The 17,843-nt window shown below is 41.9% G+C and overlaps 2 protein-coding genes across 5 annotated transcripts; one reads left to right on the top strand and one right to left on the bottom strand.

Moving 5' to 3' along the window:
- Window positions 1-3,777: 3,777 nt before the first annotated feature.
- On the bottom strand, window positions 3,778-7,086 carry psma8 (proteasome 20S subunit alpha 8). Its single transcript, XM_069692038.1, has 7 exons — window positions 6,888-7,086; window positions 5,850-5,976; window positions 5,547-5,671; window positions 5,234-5,356; window positions 4,985-5,104; window positions 4,373-4,435; window positions 3,778-4,289 (listed from the first exon to the last, which is right to left on the bottom strand). The coding sequence occupies exons 1-7, from the start codon at window positions 6,987-6,989 to the stop codon at window positions 4,194-4,196; spliced, it is 756 nt and encodes a 251-aa protein (XP_069548139.1). The 5' UTR covers window positions 6,990-7,086; the 3' UTR covers window positions 3,778-4,193.
- A 637-nt stretch (window positions 7,087-7,723) lies between these two features.
- On the top strand, window positions 7,724-17,638 carry ss18 (SS18 subunit of BAF chromatin remodeling complex). 4 transcript variants are annotated; one of them, XM_069692048.1, is made up of 11 exons: window positions 7,726-7,896; window positions 8,467-8,543; window positions 8,648-8,732; window positions 10,052-10,208; window positions 10,993-11,223; window positions 11,908-12,078; window positions 12,396-12,473; window positions 14,350-14,472; window positions 16,150-16,280; window positions 16,697-16,759; window positions 17,514-17,602. In XM_069692048.1, exons 1-10 carry the CDS (start codon window positions 7,828-7,830, stop codon window positions 16,712-16,714), a joined length of 1,140 nt encoding a protein of 379 aa, XP_069548149.1. In that variant the 5' UTR covers window positions 7,726-7,827; the 3' UTR covers window positions 16,715-16,759; window positions 17,514-17,602. The 4 variants fall into 4 exon arrangements, with proteins under 4 accessions (XP_069548151.1, XP_069548149.1, XP_069548148.1 ...); XM_069692047.1 differs by lacking the exon at window positions 16,697-16,759 and having other exon boundaries at window positions 17,514-17,638; XM_069692050.1 differs by lacking the exons at window positions 10,993-11,223; window positions 16,697-16,759 and having other exon boundaries at window positions 7,724-7,896; window positions 17,514-17,638.
- The last annotated feature ends 205 nt before the right edge of the window (window positions 17,639-17,843 follow it).

Below are 17,843 nucleotides of genomic sequence, written 5' to 3'. Positions count from 1 at the left end.
CGCGCATATATGCAGCTGCATGTCCGTGCACTAACGCACACGGCAATTCTGTGCTCTAAGAAAGATACAGTAACAAGTTCAAACAACATTTGTATAATAGTGACCTCACAAAAACAGCTGATCTTACATGATAAAGATCTGCATACAATATGCAGTGACTCATTTCTTATTTCCACATTACTGTGTCTTGACTGCTTCTGCCACAGGAGCAAGACTGGAAGGGACATGATTAGTTCCACGACTGGTGATACAACATGTAACCCACACAACCCTGTTTGGGGTGTTTGAAGACAAGCGTGGGGAATATTTTGACAAAGATCAGGCTGCAAATCGTGTTATCAGAGGCCACACGACAGACCAATGGCCCATAAAATTCCCATGAGGGAAAGAAGAAGAGGCTTCGCAAAAAACATACTGCAGGAACCCAGTCGCAGCCTCCATTTACAAGAACACAGGACATTTGTAAATATACGTGGCTACCGGAGCAAATAGCAGAATTGAAAACATTAAATAACTGAGAAGGAAAAATGGATTCAAAAATACAATGAAAAGAGGGTGTGGGTGGAAAGAGAGGAATCGTGGGAATGCAAGATTGCACCTCCCTCAGGCAATCGAATTATCCTATGGGCCAATGGTTCCTCCTTATGCGTCGGCTGACATTTTCCTGTAACCCCATCCCTTGTAATGCTATGTGATGTGTGTGACTGGCTTCTGCCACGGCCCTGAGAGGCCACGGAGCCCCAGGGCCATTTGCTTTTGGCCTGCAGCATCCTGGGAATTGTTTATTTTAGCCCTGTCTGCTCCTTTTTGCCTCTCATTTTTGCTCCAGCCTTCCTTGTCTCTCCTGTCCTCTCTGCTTCCCCTTTTCTCTCTCTGTCTAGCCCAGTGGTGTCTACTTTCAATTAGATAAGGATGCACTTGTATTCTTCTGAGACAAAACCACTGACAGGTGATTCTTGAGGGGTAACTCAAAACCATGCCTTTAGTCTCTTCACACAAACTGTTAGCATTCCCGCACCTTTCAGAGGACACAAAGGTAACGACAACCGAAGACGAAGGCGGTATCTGTTACTCAACTGTATATGTTGCTCTGTGTGATTATGATAAGCGCTGAGGGTGTGTTCAAGAAGCAAACAGCTGAAAATCAATGTGTGGATGTGTGCAAGAAAGAAAGAGAGAGAGAGAGAGAGAGAGAGAGAGAGAGAGAGAGAGAGAGGGAAAGAGATTTAAGGACAGAGAAGATAAGATGTGTGATATGAGATAATAGAATGATATTCAAAATATATCCCTGGAGCTACAAGTTAAAAGAGAACATTAAAAGAAAACACTTATGGATATGTAAGCCAGTGCTGCAATATGCCCAAACTTTACTTCAGACTGATGCAGAGCCCCAGAGGGCATAAGTGGAGGCAGGCCAATCTGCTATACACAAATAGTGTATGTGTGTAACTGTCGACATGTGACAAGCAGAAAAGGGACAGTGTTGAGAGCGTAGCCTTTTATGACCCAACACACTTTGACAGCTTGGCCATCGCTCGAGGACACGAGCAATGTTGCTTTTTCATCTGACAATTTTGAGCAAAACAACTCTCCCTCCGTGGATTTGATTGTTCAGAGAGCCTTTGTGGCTGTGTTTTAAAAGTACAGGGACAAAAACACGTCAGTGGCCAGTAGATTCTGCTCGCTGTTTGCTAGGGGAGTCATACTGTCAATCTGTAGGACAAAAAGTGAGACAAAGTGTAAGGGATATGATGGGAACTGCTTTTATGCAACACTGCGCTCTGCTGGCAGAGAAGTTGATAGCAAGAAGACAGAGGACTAATGTTACACCTCAGTTCCCTCGGGAGGCAAGTGTCTGTGTGCTTCTACCCTTGAAGCAGTTACCTTATTTGGACCTGAGGACATTTTGCACTGACGAATTTTAAGCATCCCAGGAGGGGCATACTTTGAAATATGGCCACCGGGTGGAACATTAGCATGACAAAAATGTAGATCCTCAAAGTGAAATCTGCCTGTGACTCGGTAGAAATTAGCAGGAGAGGATAGGGATACATCTAGAGCTGGAAAAGGGTCAGACTATCGAGCAAGCAAATACTTAAATCAGAACCAAACATGTGGAATGCTTTTTACCCCAGTTTTTGTTCTATATAAACTACAACATTAGAACACACTTCGCCTAAAGTGTGTGTGTACGACAGATCAAGAGATAAAGAGATGTGAGGATTCTTTTTTTTTTTTTCAAATGTTATGTGTTCACATTAATAGTGTTTGCCATGTGTATGTGCAACTGGTCTGTGTGTGTGTGTGTGTGTGTGTGTGTGTGTGTGTGTGTGTGTGTGTGTGTGTGTGTGTGTGTGTGTGTGTGTGTGCGCGCGCGCATACAAACAATGCACTGCCGACGGCCTGCAGCAGTGTGCATTCTTGCTCGGAGAGTACATGTCCTCCGGCCTCGTTCCTCCGTCAATGACCTCTGGTGAAGCCATTATTTTCTGCATTAATGATGAGCAGCAGCCAGCGATGAGAGAGATGGACTTTGTCCTCAGGCACAGTGGCGCTGATTATGGGCAACAACAATGCCAGCAAAAAGAAAGAAAGAAAGAAAAAGAAAAAGAAAAACTCTTCCCACAAGCAGTTCAAAAGACAAGGAGTCTTAGCTGCAGCACAAAGTAAGATGCTCTTGCTTTATTGACAAGATGGATCAGATAACCTCTGGAGCTAAAGGATAACCCAGAATTAACTTTGTTTAAGTTTATCTATATGGCTTGTTTTGTCATCCAGTGGATTGAGAACCTGTTTGTCCACAATCTTAAATAAAGCGATGGCTGCCACAACATAGGAATATCCAATTCCAACTTGAATACACAAAGGAGAGGCAATTAGTGCACGGATGACACGCCTAAAAGTAATTGACACAAACCCAGTTATTATTGTAGTCTTAGGATGTAATGACATGTATGGGAACTGTGTCAGAGGCTTAATTGATCCTCTGACATCAGCCTATCTAAAGACACAAACAAGACAAAGTGCAATTGCTCTAGTCAAGGAAGCTAGGCCAGCCACTCAGGAAATCCTGTCTTGGGGAGATGACTCTAAATGAAGGACTTTACCATTCACCATTATGTCTTTGGTGAGAGTCAGAGGGAACCCCCGGGGCTCTTCAGCACAGCACGGCACAACTTTTCAAAGGGCTCCAGATTAAAGTCACCGAAAGTTCCCACTGGGGTCTGAGGCCAGGATCCCATTAAGCAGCCCTACCACACCGCCGGCCATAATTGTGTCGTTGAGAATTCAGAGCAGCGGTTGCTTGATAAGCGAATTTAGGGTGAAATAAAAAAGGAGAAGCGCACAAAAAAAAAAAAAAAGGAGTCTCGTTGGGCATCCATTAGACACTTCACTCGCTCATCACTAATTTGTTTTAAATGACTGAGGGAAAGGTGAGTAGTTTATAAAGCAATCCAAGCTATCTTCTTTTTTTTTTTACCCCTTTTCCAGGTCTGACAAAATGCTGATAAATGAAAAACACTGCACTTTATAGCCACACAAGTAACTGCCGCTGGTAGGGTTTTAAACTGTAGTTATCTTTATCACGGCACTTGCTTTGCAGTAGAATAATCAATAAAATGAGTGGTGGGCCTTTTTCTACTTTTTTTTAATTTTTTTTATCTCTCTAAACTGATCTTAAAAAAAAAAAGTCAGTGTTACCAGGATTGTTGCGAGTAATGAAAATCTTACATAGATATATCTACTAAGGCCATTTTGAATAACAGATAAAACTAGTTTAATCAAAAAGACACAAACAAGTCCACTTTTATTGAGTATTTAGTTTCATTATGGTTCTGAATGTCACATACAGTTTATTTCAACATTTGAGATTCATCACCATCAGAGCTGTTAGGCGAGTGATACAAAAACATCTTGTAAATTTAAGATTTAAACCTTAACTTGAGATCTGTGTGTGTGTTTAAATGTCAGTCAACTCAATAGCTGGAAGTATAGAAACATTTCTTTTCTTCGTGACTGGTACAGAATCCTATGGAAATGTGTCAAAAAAAAAGCACATCTGCAAATCTCAGGTTATGATTTAGCTCTTTACAATGAAATAAATGAGTAAACCCTCTGAAACCAATAATAATTGGAACCCAAATATGATATTGTTCTCCAAGTGCAATAAAGACCAAATTTAGTTAACTGATTCAAGTGGATTTTTTCTGCTTCTTCTTCTCTGCCTCCTCCTCCTTTTCTTTCTCAATCTCAGCTACCAGGGTCTCAATTTCCTTGGATTCCAAAATCTGCAAACAGAAAAAATATGCAAATAAACCTCATACATAAATGAGTAGCTATCAATACAAAAGCCAAATCTGTCTCACTGTACCTTCAGTGGCTGATTCCGTCTGATAACAGCGAGTTCAATATTTTTTCCTCCTGACTGGACAACCTGTGGCCGGCAAAAAAAAAAAAAAAAAAAAAAAATCATTGAAAACTGTGACCAATTCAAGAATAATTTGGTTTAACATTTGATTAACTGCTTCAAGGCCCTTCTACACACATTGCAATTTTAACAGCAATTAATCTGCATGTTATTAAAAATATAGCACAGAATGTACAAATACACAAACAAGGCTACATTTTGTTGTCCGATATGCAACAGTTATTTGAATCCCTTCATTTTGTTCTGTTTTTGCCAGCACTAAGGCAAATCAACCACATGAAAACATTATGGCAGGTCATTAAAATGTTTATCTGGGAGCAGACTATATTACCGTTACACCATGATAGATGTAAAAACATTTCAAGCGACTATTTTGACAGCTAATTTTTCACCTTCAGACCCTGTCTGTTTCTGGAATGCTCGGTGTAAAATAGCCTTTAAAAAAAACTAACTGCATGTAAAGCAGTTTAGTAATTACTCAATGCGAGTATACGTAGCTGATGACAAAGCGCCCAAAGGCAAATACTACCGTGCAAACACTAAATGTGACCTTACCTCAAGCAAAGCTTTGATGGCCAATTTGATTGCCTCGTTGTCCCCGGCAATGGCTTCATCTGTGTAATTCTTCTCCAAGAACTCTCTCACGGTTTTGGCGCTACGGCCGATTGCATTTGCCTGATTTTTTTCCCCCAAGAACAACAGCAAAAAAAACCAACCCATTATTATCCAGTTTTCATGCCAATAAGACACTTGTTGAGTAAAAGTAACAGGAAAACATAATGTACACAGAGAAAACTCGCTGACCTTCCAGGCGTGGTAGGTTCCTGACGGGTCTGTCTGGTACAGCCGGGGAGTTCCATCGTAGTCGAAGCCAACAATTAACGCAGAGATGCCAAATGGCCTGCGCCCATTGCTTTGAGTATAGCGCTAGATATGACCAACGTACAAATTTTACCGGTCATTTGTATGTCGATTAATTGAAAATAAAACAGCCATCAACCAGCGGGTAGAGCGGAAATTGTGGAAAACCATTCTTGCCCACCAAATATGACACCTTACAGACACGTTTGAGTAAAATTGCCGTAAACGATAAGTTACTTAAAAGAAGGTTGCATACCTGTTTCAGTGTAGCTATGTAGCGTGTGATGTATTCCACTGTGACCGGATCCTCAACTGTTAGCCTGTGGCTCTGGCACTCAACCCGAGCTCTGTTTATCACAATACGGGCATCTGCTGTCAGACCTTCAAAACAGTGAAAGAGGGTAAATGGCTGCACAGCAGACGAGCGAAACAGAACAGGAAATTGTTACAAGTACTAAAATAAGAGACATATACCTACTAGATCTACTGTGTCGCATTTAACAATGATTGTATTAATCGGTTACTGAAAAAAAAGAAGAAAAGATGTTCTTTGAGGTACCTGCAAATGCCATGCAGACGTGTTCATCAAGCGCACATATCTTGCGGACAGTCCTTTCCTCCTGCAGCTTCGCTACAGATTTCTTCTCAACACCGAGGACAACGATGTCTTTACCTCTGATTCCCACCTGAACAGAAAAAAATAAAAAATAAATAAAATAACTCAATTAATTTATCTGTCGAGTTTTGGCAATACAGAATATTTCACTCACGAGGGGGGCTGGCAGTTGGTATTGAAGGATTTGAGTAGTAAACAGCAAAAAAAAATAAAAAATGGATTAAACAGCCTGAGAATCTGCTTCAATAAGAAGATCACCTGATAAGCTAAGTTTCACCGTGTACCAAATACAACACAGCAGAGCGGTTTTTCCCCACTTCCGGTCATGTTTGCCATCTGATCTGTTCCTCAAAATAAGGCAGGCTGGCAAATACCAGGCGAGTTTACACAAAGTTGACCAGCCATTAATCTGATTACTCTCAAAACTATACACTTAAAAGTTACAACTGCATTTGCAAACATTTTTTTCCACGTGTTAAATATTGACCGTAGCTTCTTTTTTGTTTTGTTTTTGTTTTTTTCTTCCTGCCTCTCCCACACAAGACACAATATCACTTACCTGTAACCGGCTTTAAGTGAGTAAATCACTGGCTTTACCAAATCTATGGTTGAATTAAACTTATGGTAAACATTTAAAAAAAAAAAAAAAAAAAAAGTACAAGAAAATCAAAGTAATTGTTTCTATCGTTCCTGGATACGAGAACAGCGAAACAGAAAGTACAGCAAGAGTGACACAGCGACAAAATGCTCGCTAACGATACCTGCTTTTTTTTTTTTAATGTATATCAACTTATTACTCCCTGCACTGTTAGTACCTAATACACATCAGCAGTTTAACAAGCCAGTAAAAAAATTCCCAAACACGGTCCTGAGCGTAACAGACTCCGTTAATCAGAAATAGTGAGCGAAATACAGGAAAGGTGGGAAACAAGGCCATGTTGCCAACGTTAGCTTTAGCGTGAGTTTCATTTGAAGACTTACCGCTGTGGAGCCTTTCTTTACGGCTTCTTGTGCATACTCCACTTGAAATAGATGACCATCGGGAGAAAAGACGGTAATAGCTCTGTCGTATCTTGCCGCCATTGCACCGCGAGACACTTGACACGATCACAAGAGAAGGGATTAAACCAGCAATCAAGTGATTCAGCGAGTTAGCAACGATCAGCTCCCAAAACTCCGTGTGGTGTAAGCGGCGCATGCGCAAGACCTCTGAACTAGGGTGATACCAAAAGCAGGTTGCAGGGGGGGGGAAAGCTATGACTACAACACAATAGACACATATTTTGATTGTGTTAAGTTCCTGGTGAAAGATGTATATTTAATTCGAAAGTTACAATACTAAAATGTTAAATATATCAACACCAGGTTTTATTTCAAACGGGTACATTTAGTGATGGTTGACCAGGGAATTACTTTATAATCAGAGTGAACTTAAGCACATACAACTAAGAGTAATATGTTTATATATTCTATTATTACCCCCCAAAAAATATCTGCATTGTTATTATATTTTTGTGAATAAATAATAAAGCGTTTCTCTTTTTTGTGTGTGTTAAGTTTATACTCCCACGGCCATTTGGTTTAGCTCTAGACTGTATCACTCTACGAAAAATAGGGGGAATTATAGTTCGTGTTTTCCAATATGTCTTTTCTTTTTCAGCTTTATGAATACATTTCTTTAAATATTTTGATTTTCTACGAGTACTTTAAACATTACCCATCAATGTATTTCCAAAATAAACCACCATCACGGACTGTGTATTTAGAGGCGGTGCTCTCTCCCCCCCCCCAAACGGACCACCGCATTACGAAATCGCATCGTATTCTGAACTGTTTGATCTGAGCTCCACCGATTTGCTCAGTGGGTTAGCTACTTTTGACTTTTATGCTGTAGTTCACTTTAATATCACACAGCATCACCATGTCGGTGGCGTTTGCACCTCACAGGCAGCGTGGTAAGGGGGACATTACACCCGCTGGAATACAAAAGGTAATTCATCTTTTTCTTTTTTCTTTTTTTTTTTCTTCTTCTTAGCGCGTCGCAGAATGGAGGCTACCGCGTCTCCAAACGCTGCTAGCCGCTGTGATCATCAAACGCAGCGGTGCCCCCGTCCACGTCCGACCGAGCAGATCGGGAACAATGTTACAGGGTCAAAGCGCGGGTGAATACGAATCTCCCCGGAATCGGGACGCCATGTGCGGACGACGCGCCTTCGCCCTCGGATGTATCGGACCGACGTTGAATTGCGTTTTAGATGAATGGAGGCCTGCGGTTTTGTTAGCTGAGGATAGCCAGCTAGCAAAGACGCGTCTTTTGTTAAGCCAGAAACGCACACTCACATGTCACGAAAACGCCTCCACCACCTCCACCACCTACCTACCCACCCCCCACCTCCACCCCTTGTTTCACAATTACCAGAGAGTAATCATTAGCGAACAAAGGGGCCAACTGTACAAAACGGTTCTTGTGTTTCTAATTTTAAATGTCCTGCCACCACAAAAAACATGCATATGATATAAATAACATTTGTTTTTTTTTTGTTGTTGTTTTTTTTTGCAGTTACTCGATGAAAACAACCATCTGATCCAGTGCATAATGGACTTCCAGAGTAAAGGCAAAACAGCAGAGTGTTCACAGTAAGTTGTGAAAGTCCCCGCTTTTCTGCACGTCACGTTGATTTTTTTTATTTTTTATTTTTTTTTAAGTTAAAGCCCGTATTGATGACTCTCTGCTCACTCAGGTACCAACAGATGCTGCACAGAAATTTAGTGTACCTGGCCACGATAGCAGACTCCAATCAGAACATGCAGTCTCTTCTCCCTGCTGTGAGTATTGATGCTGGATGATTGTTTTCAGTGAGTGAATGGTGTTAAACTGTGAGCATCGGTGGAAGAAGTATTCAGGTCCCTTTACTGAAGTAAAAGTACCACATTGTGTAAATCCTCCCGACTATTATTGACAAAATGTACTTTAAAGTATCAAAAGTAAAAGTACACACCGGAGTAAATGCTTTTGAATGATTATTACTGCTGTGTTAATGTGTATTTTACTGTTGTTGTTATTTAAGGTTGTGCTGGTTTTAACTACGCCATGTGGTGTTGGTTAGTTTTTCTCTACAGTAATGCATCATATTCTATAAGATAATCATACGTTTGTGTCACTTCTGTTCTCCAACCGACCATGTATCTCTAAAAAGTCAACAAGCTCAGGAAAACAATATATTTTCCAGCAAATCCTCATGACATGACAAGACATGGGTCATTGCATCTATATTTATGTGATTATTTCTTATTCAATGTCAAATCCAGTCTCACTGAAGTAAAACAAATATCACCCTTTAACAGATTCATATCAGGTTGCCAGAAGGAGTACTGCTACTCAGCATGTGAATGTCGTTATCGAATTTCTTATGCTGGTCTCAAGGGAACTTTTTACCAGCTGAGAAAATAACCCCAGTAATGTCACCAAAGTAATGAAAAGTGTTATATCTAACCCATACAAGTGAAGCACAACTCCAGATATCTTGCCTTTTGATGCGGCAGTGTGACTGCAAGTCCTTGAAGGTTATGGACGTTTGGTACTAGTACACTGCACTACTCCGTAAAATATCAGTTTTATCTATGGACCTGTTGCAGGTGCTACTTATGGATGCACCTCCAGTATGAGCATGTTTTGTGCTCTTAAGTTTGTAAAAGGTGCATATTTGGGTTTGCTTAGAAGTCCATTATTTCTCCGCCCATTCACATCACATGTAAAGCTGCAGTATATCATATTGACATGACTGTTGATGAGGTAGAAATGATATTGCTCAATGTGTTGCAATTTTGTGTTTATAAACCTTTTTTTGTGCGTGATTGATTATCCCTAACTGTTACTTTATTGAGGACAGTTTAATCAGTGACTTTATTATGCACTGTGTATTGTATTGCATGACTGTTTTCCCTTTTAAATGAACAGTTTTTTTTTTTTTTTAATTTTGGCATCCTAATTGCTTATTTACATAAAAGTTTTACTTAATTATTATATATAGATTTTGTCTTTTAATCAGCATTTTCTCTTGAGTTTTCTCTTTTGACCAGCTCCGCCTCAGATGTGCTTCAAGACAGCAGATGTGTAATTTTGTGTCTGTGTTGTGCGCCTACAGCCGCCCACTCAAAACATGCCCATGGGCCCTGGTGGGATGAACCAGAGTGGACCCCCTCCTCAGCCTCCTCATGGTCACAACATCCCCGCCGAGGGTATGGTCAGCGGTGGCCCTCCAGCCCCACATATGCAGAACCAGATGAATGGACAGATGCCCGGTATGTGATTACCCTCCACACACACACACACACGAACACACACACACGCACACCTCAACTTCTCTCTCTTGTCTTTCTCTCTTTTTCCCTCTCCCTCGGTTCCTGTCTCACTTGTGTTGCCTAGCAACACCACAGAACTGTGAGGGAGGTCGCTCTGCTGAAGGATGATGTCATCCATTTGCCAGCTGTGGTGGTCTTGGACTTGTTCTCCATTTGATTGTGGTTATCTTGTCCTATGCGTGGTTCTTTGCATTTACACCTGGTGGCAAAATACATCGTGACCACAATTTGATGTCATCTCAATCTGCAAATGAATTAGGAGAGGCTGGCTGACTTGTCAACAAACATGGCTCATCCCAGATCAATGCAAGGAATGCTGCTTGTGTGGCAGCCTGGTTTAGTTGAGTTAGCAACTAGAGGTGAAGTTAGATGATCTTTCACCTTGTGGGACTGATAGTTTTTCTTCAGAAGGTGGTCATGCTGTGCAGATTACAGTTACATCTGGCTGAGAGCTGACCACAGTGTGAACCTAACTATGACCAAATGTGGTCTGGCTGATCTGATTCAAATCCCAACATGTTCTGAATGTATTTATATTCTTTATTAACATGCATTCCACACACACACACACACACACACACACACACACACACACACACACACACACACACATTCCATATATCACCGCGTGAAAGAACAGTTTGGAACTTAAAACTTACGACTGTGTGCTAAATAATTGTATTTTTTCAAAGAGCCGTGTACCTTCTCTGCTGCTGTTTTCCAGGACCTAATCACATGCCCATGCAAGGTCCCGGTCCAGGCCCCAACCAGCCTCCAAACATGCCCAGTGGCTCTATGAATATACCCCCCAGCAGCCATGGCTCCATGGGTGGTTACAATCACACCGTCCCTTCTGCCCAGGGCATCCCAGCTCAGAGCCAAATGAATATGCCCCAGGGCCAAGCTATGGGAAACTATGGGCCCCGTCCAAATATGAACATGCAGCCCAATCAAGGTAAAACGGTGCATTTATTGGTTTCCACGTGATTGTGTTGATTTTCTAGTGCCTTATTATCTCTCTTAGTGGTGTATGTGATAAGCCACATACTGCTTGTATGGTTTATCTGTTGAGTACTGTTTGAGAGTTAGCTTATTGTTGGTGTATTGTTGGAATTCACTCTCACTACTCCGCTCCCTTCACTGGTTACCAGTAGCCGCCCGCATCCGTTTCAAAACATTGGTACTTGCGTACCGTGCTGCGAACAGATCGGGTCCAGTCTTCATCCAGGATATGGTCCAACCCTACATCCCAGCCCGCTCCCTCCACTCTGCTTCTACCAATCGGCTTGTTGCTCCCTCGCTGCGAGCTAAACACTCTACAAAATCACGACTGTTTGCTGTCCTGCCTCCTAAATGGTGGAATGAGCTCCCCACCGACATCAGGACAGCAGAAACTCTGTACATCTTCCGCCGCAAACTAAAAACACACCTCTTCCGACTTCACCTTGAACAGTAGAACTTTAGTAGCGCTTAAAATGACACTTACTGATAACACTTTGTAGTTTGGCTTTCTTGAAGAAATTGTATTTTCTTGATTCCTGTTCTGGGTTTTGTACCCTCATGGTTGAAATGCACTTCTTGTAAGTCGCTTTGGATAAAAGCGTCAGCTAAATGAAATGTGATGTAATGTGTACCACAGGCCCAATGATGCACCAGCAGCCTCCCTCACAGCAGTACAACATGCCTCCTGGTGGTGGCGGACAGCACTACCCAGGACAACAGAACCCAATGGGCATGATGGGTCAGGTCAACCAAGGGAACCATGTCATGGGACAGAGGCCGATGCCACCCTACAGACCCCCACAGCAAGGTACACCCCTCGTGTCTCTTAACGTGTGCAAGTTGTGAGTGTTGGTCTTTCTTCTCCGTAACCCACCCTCCTGCATTTCTTACTCCTTGTTTCTCTCAATTTCCTCTATTTCCACTCCTGTAACTCGCAGACATCTTGATGACTAAAGACGTAACCTAAAGCCTCCAGCCTCCGATAATATTAGTCAAGCGACCAAATAAAGCTTTCTAACAAGAACTAGCGCCAAGGACTCCATCCTCTCTACTCTTCCCCTCACACAACCCATCCAACAACACCTTGAATCTACTTGTGTGTATGTTGTGTGTATGTGTATGTAGGACCCCCTCAGCAGTACCCAGGGCAGGAAGACTACTATGGGGACCAGTACAGTCACGCAGGACAGGGAGCCTCAGAAGGTAGGAGAACCCTCCTGTCACATGGAGAAAAGCGTCAACAAATGAACCCAGGAGTTGTGTTAAAACACAAATGATGCAAAGAGACTGTGACAAAGAAAAGATTTCAGTTTCTTCATTATTTTCTGGGGAAATCAAAGTGAATTTCAGCTCTGACGAAAGACAAAACAATGGCGTCCAAGTTTGAGGAGACATCCGCACGCCAGAGGTGCACCCTATTGCAAAAGATGATGCAGTCCATCGATGAGTCAGCACCCACCGGTCTTGTATTGACACCCGCCCCCTTAGTCATGACTCGTGCTCTACCTGTTGGTGAGAAAGAAAAGTCAGGGACAGCAGTACGAAAGTTTTATTTAAGTAAAATGTAAATCCTTCGCATTCTCCGTGAAACGAAAATGTCACGTGATACTTAATACTTCTAACCAGATGGCATTCTGTTTGTAGGCATTTTTGATGCAGTAGACAAATACTGCATTCATATTCTGTAAGCACTAATTGCGCATGCTGTGTCCACTGCAAATCTCCAGATTTTGTGCAACCACAGTAAATAATCCCTTTGATTTATTGCAGAGCAGCACCGGTAAAAGTGTAAACCACCAAATGTGTTTGAGAATTATTGCACCATTGCATTCTCCTCTATAAGAGTTGATATGCTGCAGGTTTTCTCATGTTGGTGTGTGTAGGGATGATATTATGAACCGTACAAACCAAGCTACAAGATTACGGGTTGAAAACACAGAACTCCTTCTCTTTCTTTGTCCAATTAACATTTACTGTTTTGTTGTTTGTTTTTTTTGTTTTTTCCTCTACTGACCACTATTTTCCTTTTGACCTTTCAAACCCAAACGTTTTTCTTCTTCTTTTCTTTTCTTAAATAACGATCCAGCCATTTTGAAAAAGAAGTTTTGACTGTTACAAATCTGCTGCCATCAAGGCACAACATTGTACATCAGTGAACTCTTCAATAGTATGATCTGTTTCATCTTATCTCTGTGCTTTGATATGGTAAATGTCAAATATTTCCTGAATGAATTGAAAGTATGCATTTAGGTTTATGGATTTGTTGAGCTGATGAAGGTCGTAGCGTCAAGTTTACAACCACTATATCCGGATCTAGGCTGGACCGGGGCTGTGGCAACATTTTTCTTATGTACAAAAGCTCTACCTGGGTGGCCTGTCCACCAAAATTAAGATTAATATCAACCTGGGTAAATCTTACATTGGAGCGCTTTCTTTTTCAAACAGATTTGTGGCCACATATTTGTCTTGAGTTGCGTGTGCTGCAGTAACAGGAGGCTTCTTTGTGTGCAGCTTTTAAATTGAAGCATCCAGCATCGCTCGCTTCTGAGGCATTTAGGGAATGTCTGTAAATTGGAGCTAAAGAAAATGACCTGGGTTTCACTCCCCCTCTAATCACAATAGATTTTAGAAGACTGGTAACAAAAGTATCATTAAAGAACCGGTATTAAAGTCAAGTTATCCGTACCGGCGTCAAAAATGTTGAACGATACGTTACCCTAATCAAGCCAATGGTCGGCCGCATGAGAGCTCCTCCCAAAATGACTGTCGTGGAAGCGATCTTGATCATTTTGTCCTTAGTTTACGTAGATTATGATGCTTTTTTGTTTCCATTTGTGTTCCAAAAATATAGAGTACCACCTAAAAATTAGATATCTAAACACATATCAAATGTCAACTCGTTACATTGCTTGATACTCAAAGGGTGACTGGACATGTATCATTTACTGTTAGATAGTATCAGAATCCGTTATAGTATTTAATGAAATTGATCTCCTAAGTAACAGTAAGTCGACGTGTACGTGTCCGCATTGCTGTTGTTTTGTAGTTGCTCACATTGCCTGCTGTTCCCCCCCCGAAGGTAATGCCCAGTATGGCCAACAGCAGGAAGCGTACCAGCAAGGCCCTCCCCAGCAGCAGGGCTATCCGCCTCAGCAGCAGTACCCAGGTCAGCAGGGCTACCCGCCACAGCAGCAGGGTTACGGTGAGTTCCTTTTCTTTCAGTAGAGGCTCATATTCGTCCTGTAGGAGGCACCATCAGCTCTCTTTGGCGGCCTTTTTCAACTGTTGAATAATCATCCCTCCTGAGTGAGTTGGTGGTTACTGTAACTGTGCCAAGTGCATGTCAAGACATCATCAAGAGCAAGGAATTAAAGGACCACCTTAATGAATGGTTAGGGGATTGGAGCTCAGTGGAAGAGACGTTTAATCAGTAGTGGTGGCTGGCACCACATTAGCATTTCTCCCGGTGCTTCAGTTTGATATAACGCACCGTTCTGAGGGAGCTGATGTGCACAGACGTTGAGCAAAGAGTGTGTAGACCGCCAGACAAAAAAAAAAAGAAAAAAGACTTTTGATAAATAAGCAATGTGTTGATAAACGTTTTTTTTTTTTAGTGGCGGGCAATATTTGTTGAAGAATTTAAGTTGTCATCGTGCTTTGGAGCTCGGCAAACTACAAATTATAACGCACTGAAAAAAAACATTCTGACAGACAGGCGTTTCTTGGATAACCAGCAATTAGTGACTTATTTCTAACATCAGGGTATTTACACTGGGATTAATGCTTTGAGATTTAATCCCTTAACCAAAGTTGATAAAGTGAAATGTCTAAAAATGTTAGACTTTAAATTTAAGTATCGTTCCCACTGCTCTTCAGGCTTTCTTTCCTCATCCCATTTTTCTCTGGAACTTTCCATCACTCACCTTCTGTCTGAGCCAAAGCTCATGTTAGTAATGAGCTTGCGGAGAGGCAGAGGCTGTGAGGTGAGATCCATCTGGCACATACACATGCTTGCTCTCTCAGGCCCCCACAAGGTTATGCTCAACAGCATAAGGCATTATGAGCGCCTAACGATGCTGCGTGGGCCTCATTTGACTTCAACCCCAGTCAGGCTGTGCTCGGTCCTTCACAGCGTCTGCAAAGATAACTGCAGTGTACGGGGGCTGATGAAGTGATGTTTCTGTTTTTTTGTTTTTTTTTAAATGAAGCTTGCTTCACTAATGAAGACCAACAGAATCTCCTTGATGTGTCCTTGCATTAGGGAACCACTAGCCAGCTCCTGCCTGACTCACTCGGTCTCATTCATTACGGAGTCGGGTGTCGTGTAGGCAGCCGAAACAAATAAGTCTTGACATATCCACCGTCCTCTTTTTGTCATCCATCAGCTTTTTTTTTATCCCAGGCCACCAGTAATAGTAAACTCGCAGGGATTCCCCAAAGTGGTCAAACGCAGACAGAAAATGAGCAAAACCTTTTCACACCGTTTCTTATTTTTGAGAGTAAACCTGCGTTTGTTTCCACCGCCTCTTCCGACAGCAGGTGATAATTGTAAACATCGTGTGGCATTAAGTCGGGCTTGAATATTATCTCCTGCTCACGCGTATTTAAAATACGTGGATCTGCATCTAATCATGTTGGAGGACTAAGGTTTGTCTTTTTTGGTCCACGATACCCAATTCTTTCAAGCAGGATTCAAAAGGAAATGCCCCGCGTGAGCAGCACCTGTGTGGTGCAAGAAACAAAACACGCCGACGGATGAGAAGCAGCCGAATTCAGGGTTTCTTTCGACAGTACTCGACGTCCACTTGTAGGTTGCAAGTTCACTTAAGGCTGTCAAGCGTAGATCATTTTTAACCTAAGTTCCCAATGTTTGTTGTAGGTCCCTCCCAAAGTGCCCCAGGACAGTATCCTAACTATCCTCAGGGGCAGGGGCAGCAGTACGGGGGCTATCGCCCTCCTCAGCCTGGACCCCCACAGGGCCAACAGCAGCGCCCTTACGGTTACGACCAGGTGAGTATGGCACTGGACAGTCACAAAGACGTGTCTATACATCGGACTTAGTTTGTCCTCATAATGTTTATTGCCAGACTGAGATGTATATTTTGTCTAGTTCTCAGTGAGAATAGGGTTTAAGTGAAGTTAGAAGGTAGATATTAGTATGTTATGCATGCTCTCATCATATTGGGTGGTTAAATCTGTTCTTCCCAGAAGAGTGTATGTGTTACTGTTGTCTTTCACTTGTTATCCTGAGTCTTGGTTGTATATTCTGGCTAATGTGGTTTGCCATACCAGTGAAATATCAGGGCTTTAAAGAGGATTCTTCTGCCTTAGTGTTTAGAGGGAGATCTATTTGTTGCCCTGTATTTCCTGTGGTCTTATGTGGGGACCACAGCTACACTTTGATATCTTTATCTTTGAATATTCAGGGGCACATGAGGAAATAAAGACCCGGGGATTTGAACCCCTGACTAGCTCTGTAAGAAGCAAAGGTAATGGTTGCTGTGAAGACCTCAACGTCCAATCTAGACGCTTGACCACCTAGCCTTAATTTGCATTTGTTATGTTTCTTATGTTTTTTTGTTTTTTTCTGTCTCTCTTATTTCTTTATCTTTTTCCATCTTTTTCTTAAGCCTTTCCTTTTCTTTTCTTTTCTTTTTACTCTTATTTTGTTATGAACCAGGGGTCGAATTGTAAGTCATGAGGTCCAGAAACACAGCATGCTTAGTTTGCATTGAGACAGCCAAAAGCTCTCCTGCTTTGACTGTGTCCCTCCTTTATATCTGCAATTTACAATACCGGTTTTGATGACCATTGTGCTTATTAAAAAAAACTGTATTTGAATTAAGATTTTACTGTCAAATCATTGTTTCCAAATTTGTTTCCATTGCATTTTCCATTAATGCCAAACACATAAAGTACTTCGACCCCTGTTAAAGAATGCATCAAATACTTCTTACACTGAAATTGTCTCACTTGAAACTAGTGTCCATAAGGAATGTCGTCCTCAGCCATGCTGCTGCCGAAACCTGAGGTACAATTTAGAGCTCACAAGTTGTGAAGCCATGCTGTCACCTGCTGGTTAACACCAGCCATTGCAGGCATAAATCATGGTTTGCAGCATGATATGGTTGAAACCACAGATGTTTGTTTGCACCCTGTTGAGATTTGTGAACATGAGCTTTTACTCTGTATTTTTTTTTTGAGAAGGTCAGTGACACGAATCTGTCACATTTCTCTCCACAGGGCCAGTATGGAAATTACCAGCAATGAGAGACGGTCACAGCAATCTACACAGCTCTGCTCTGAGCTCTGTCTGAGCTTTGACCTCTGGTCAACCGCTAAGCAGACTTTAATGATGGTTTCAGCTCAGAGAATCTCTCGGACACAAAAACACACCATTCAACAAACACAAGATGCATTTCCCCCTCTCTTTGGGCTTTTATCTTTGCCTATAAAATGTATTGATGTTGATCATGTACATTGATATGATAATGTCAAAGTCCATGACTCACCCTCTGGTCCAGTAAGTCTCAAAGCAGCAATGCCTTAAAAAAATGGAACTGCCTTATCCTT

Source organism: Brachyistius frenatus, unplaced genomic scaffold (assembly GCF_029030835.1).
Source record: "Brachyistius frenatus isolate BFR_SWC_R1_liver_20210118 unplaced genomic scaffold, ASM2903083v1 Contig_12, whole genome shotgun sequence".
Taxonomy (NCBI): domain Eukaryota; kingdom Metazoa; phylum Chordata; class Actinopteri; family Embiotocidae; genus Brachyistius; species Brachyistius frenatus.
The sequence above is the reverse complement of the archived record's forward strand: the minus strand, read 5'-3'. Positions and strand labels throughout refer to the sequence as shown.

Coding starts and splice junctions, on each gene's coding strand:
- psma8 (XM_069692038.1), bottom strand. CDS start 6,989: ATGGCGGCAAGATACGACAGAGCTATTACCGTCTTTTCTCCCGATGGT. Junction 5,357..5,546: donor ACATAGCTACACTGAAACAG/GTATGCAACCTT, acceptor GGTCATATCTAG/CGCTATACTCAAAGCAATGG. Junction 4,290..4,372: donor GACGGAATCAGCCACTGAAG/GTACAGTGAGAC, acceptor TTCTGTTTGCAG/ATTTTGGAATCCAAGGAAAT.
- ss18 (XM_069692047.1), top strand. CDS start 7,828: ATGTCGGTGGCGTTTGCACCTCACAGGCAGCGTGGTAAGGGGGACATT. Junction 8,733..10,051: donor TGCAGTCTCTTCTCCCTGCT/GTGAGTATTGAT, acceptor GTGCGCCTACAG/CCGCCCACTCAAAACATGCC. Junction 10,209..10,992: donor GATGAATGGACAGATGCCCG/GTATGTGATTAC, acceptor GCTGTTTTCCAG/GACCTAATCACATGCCCATG.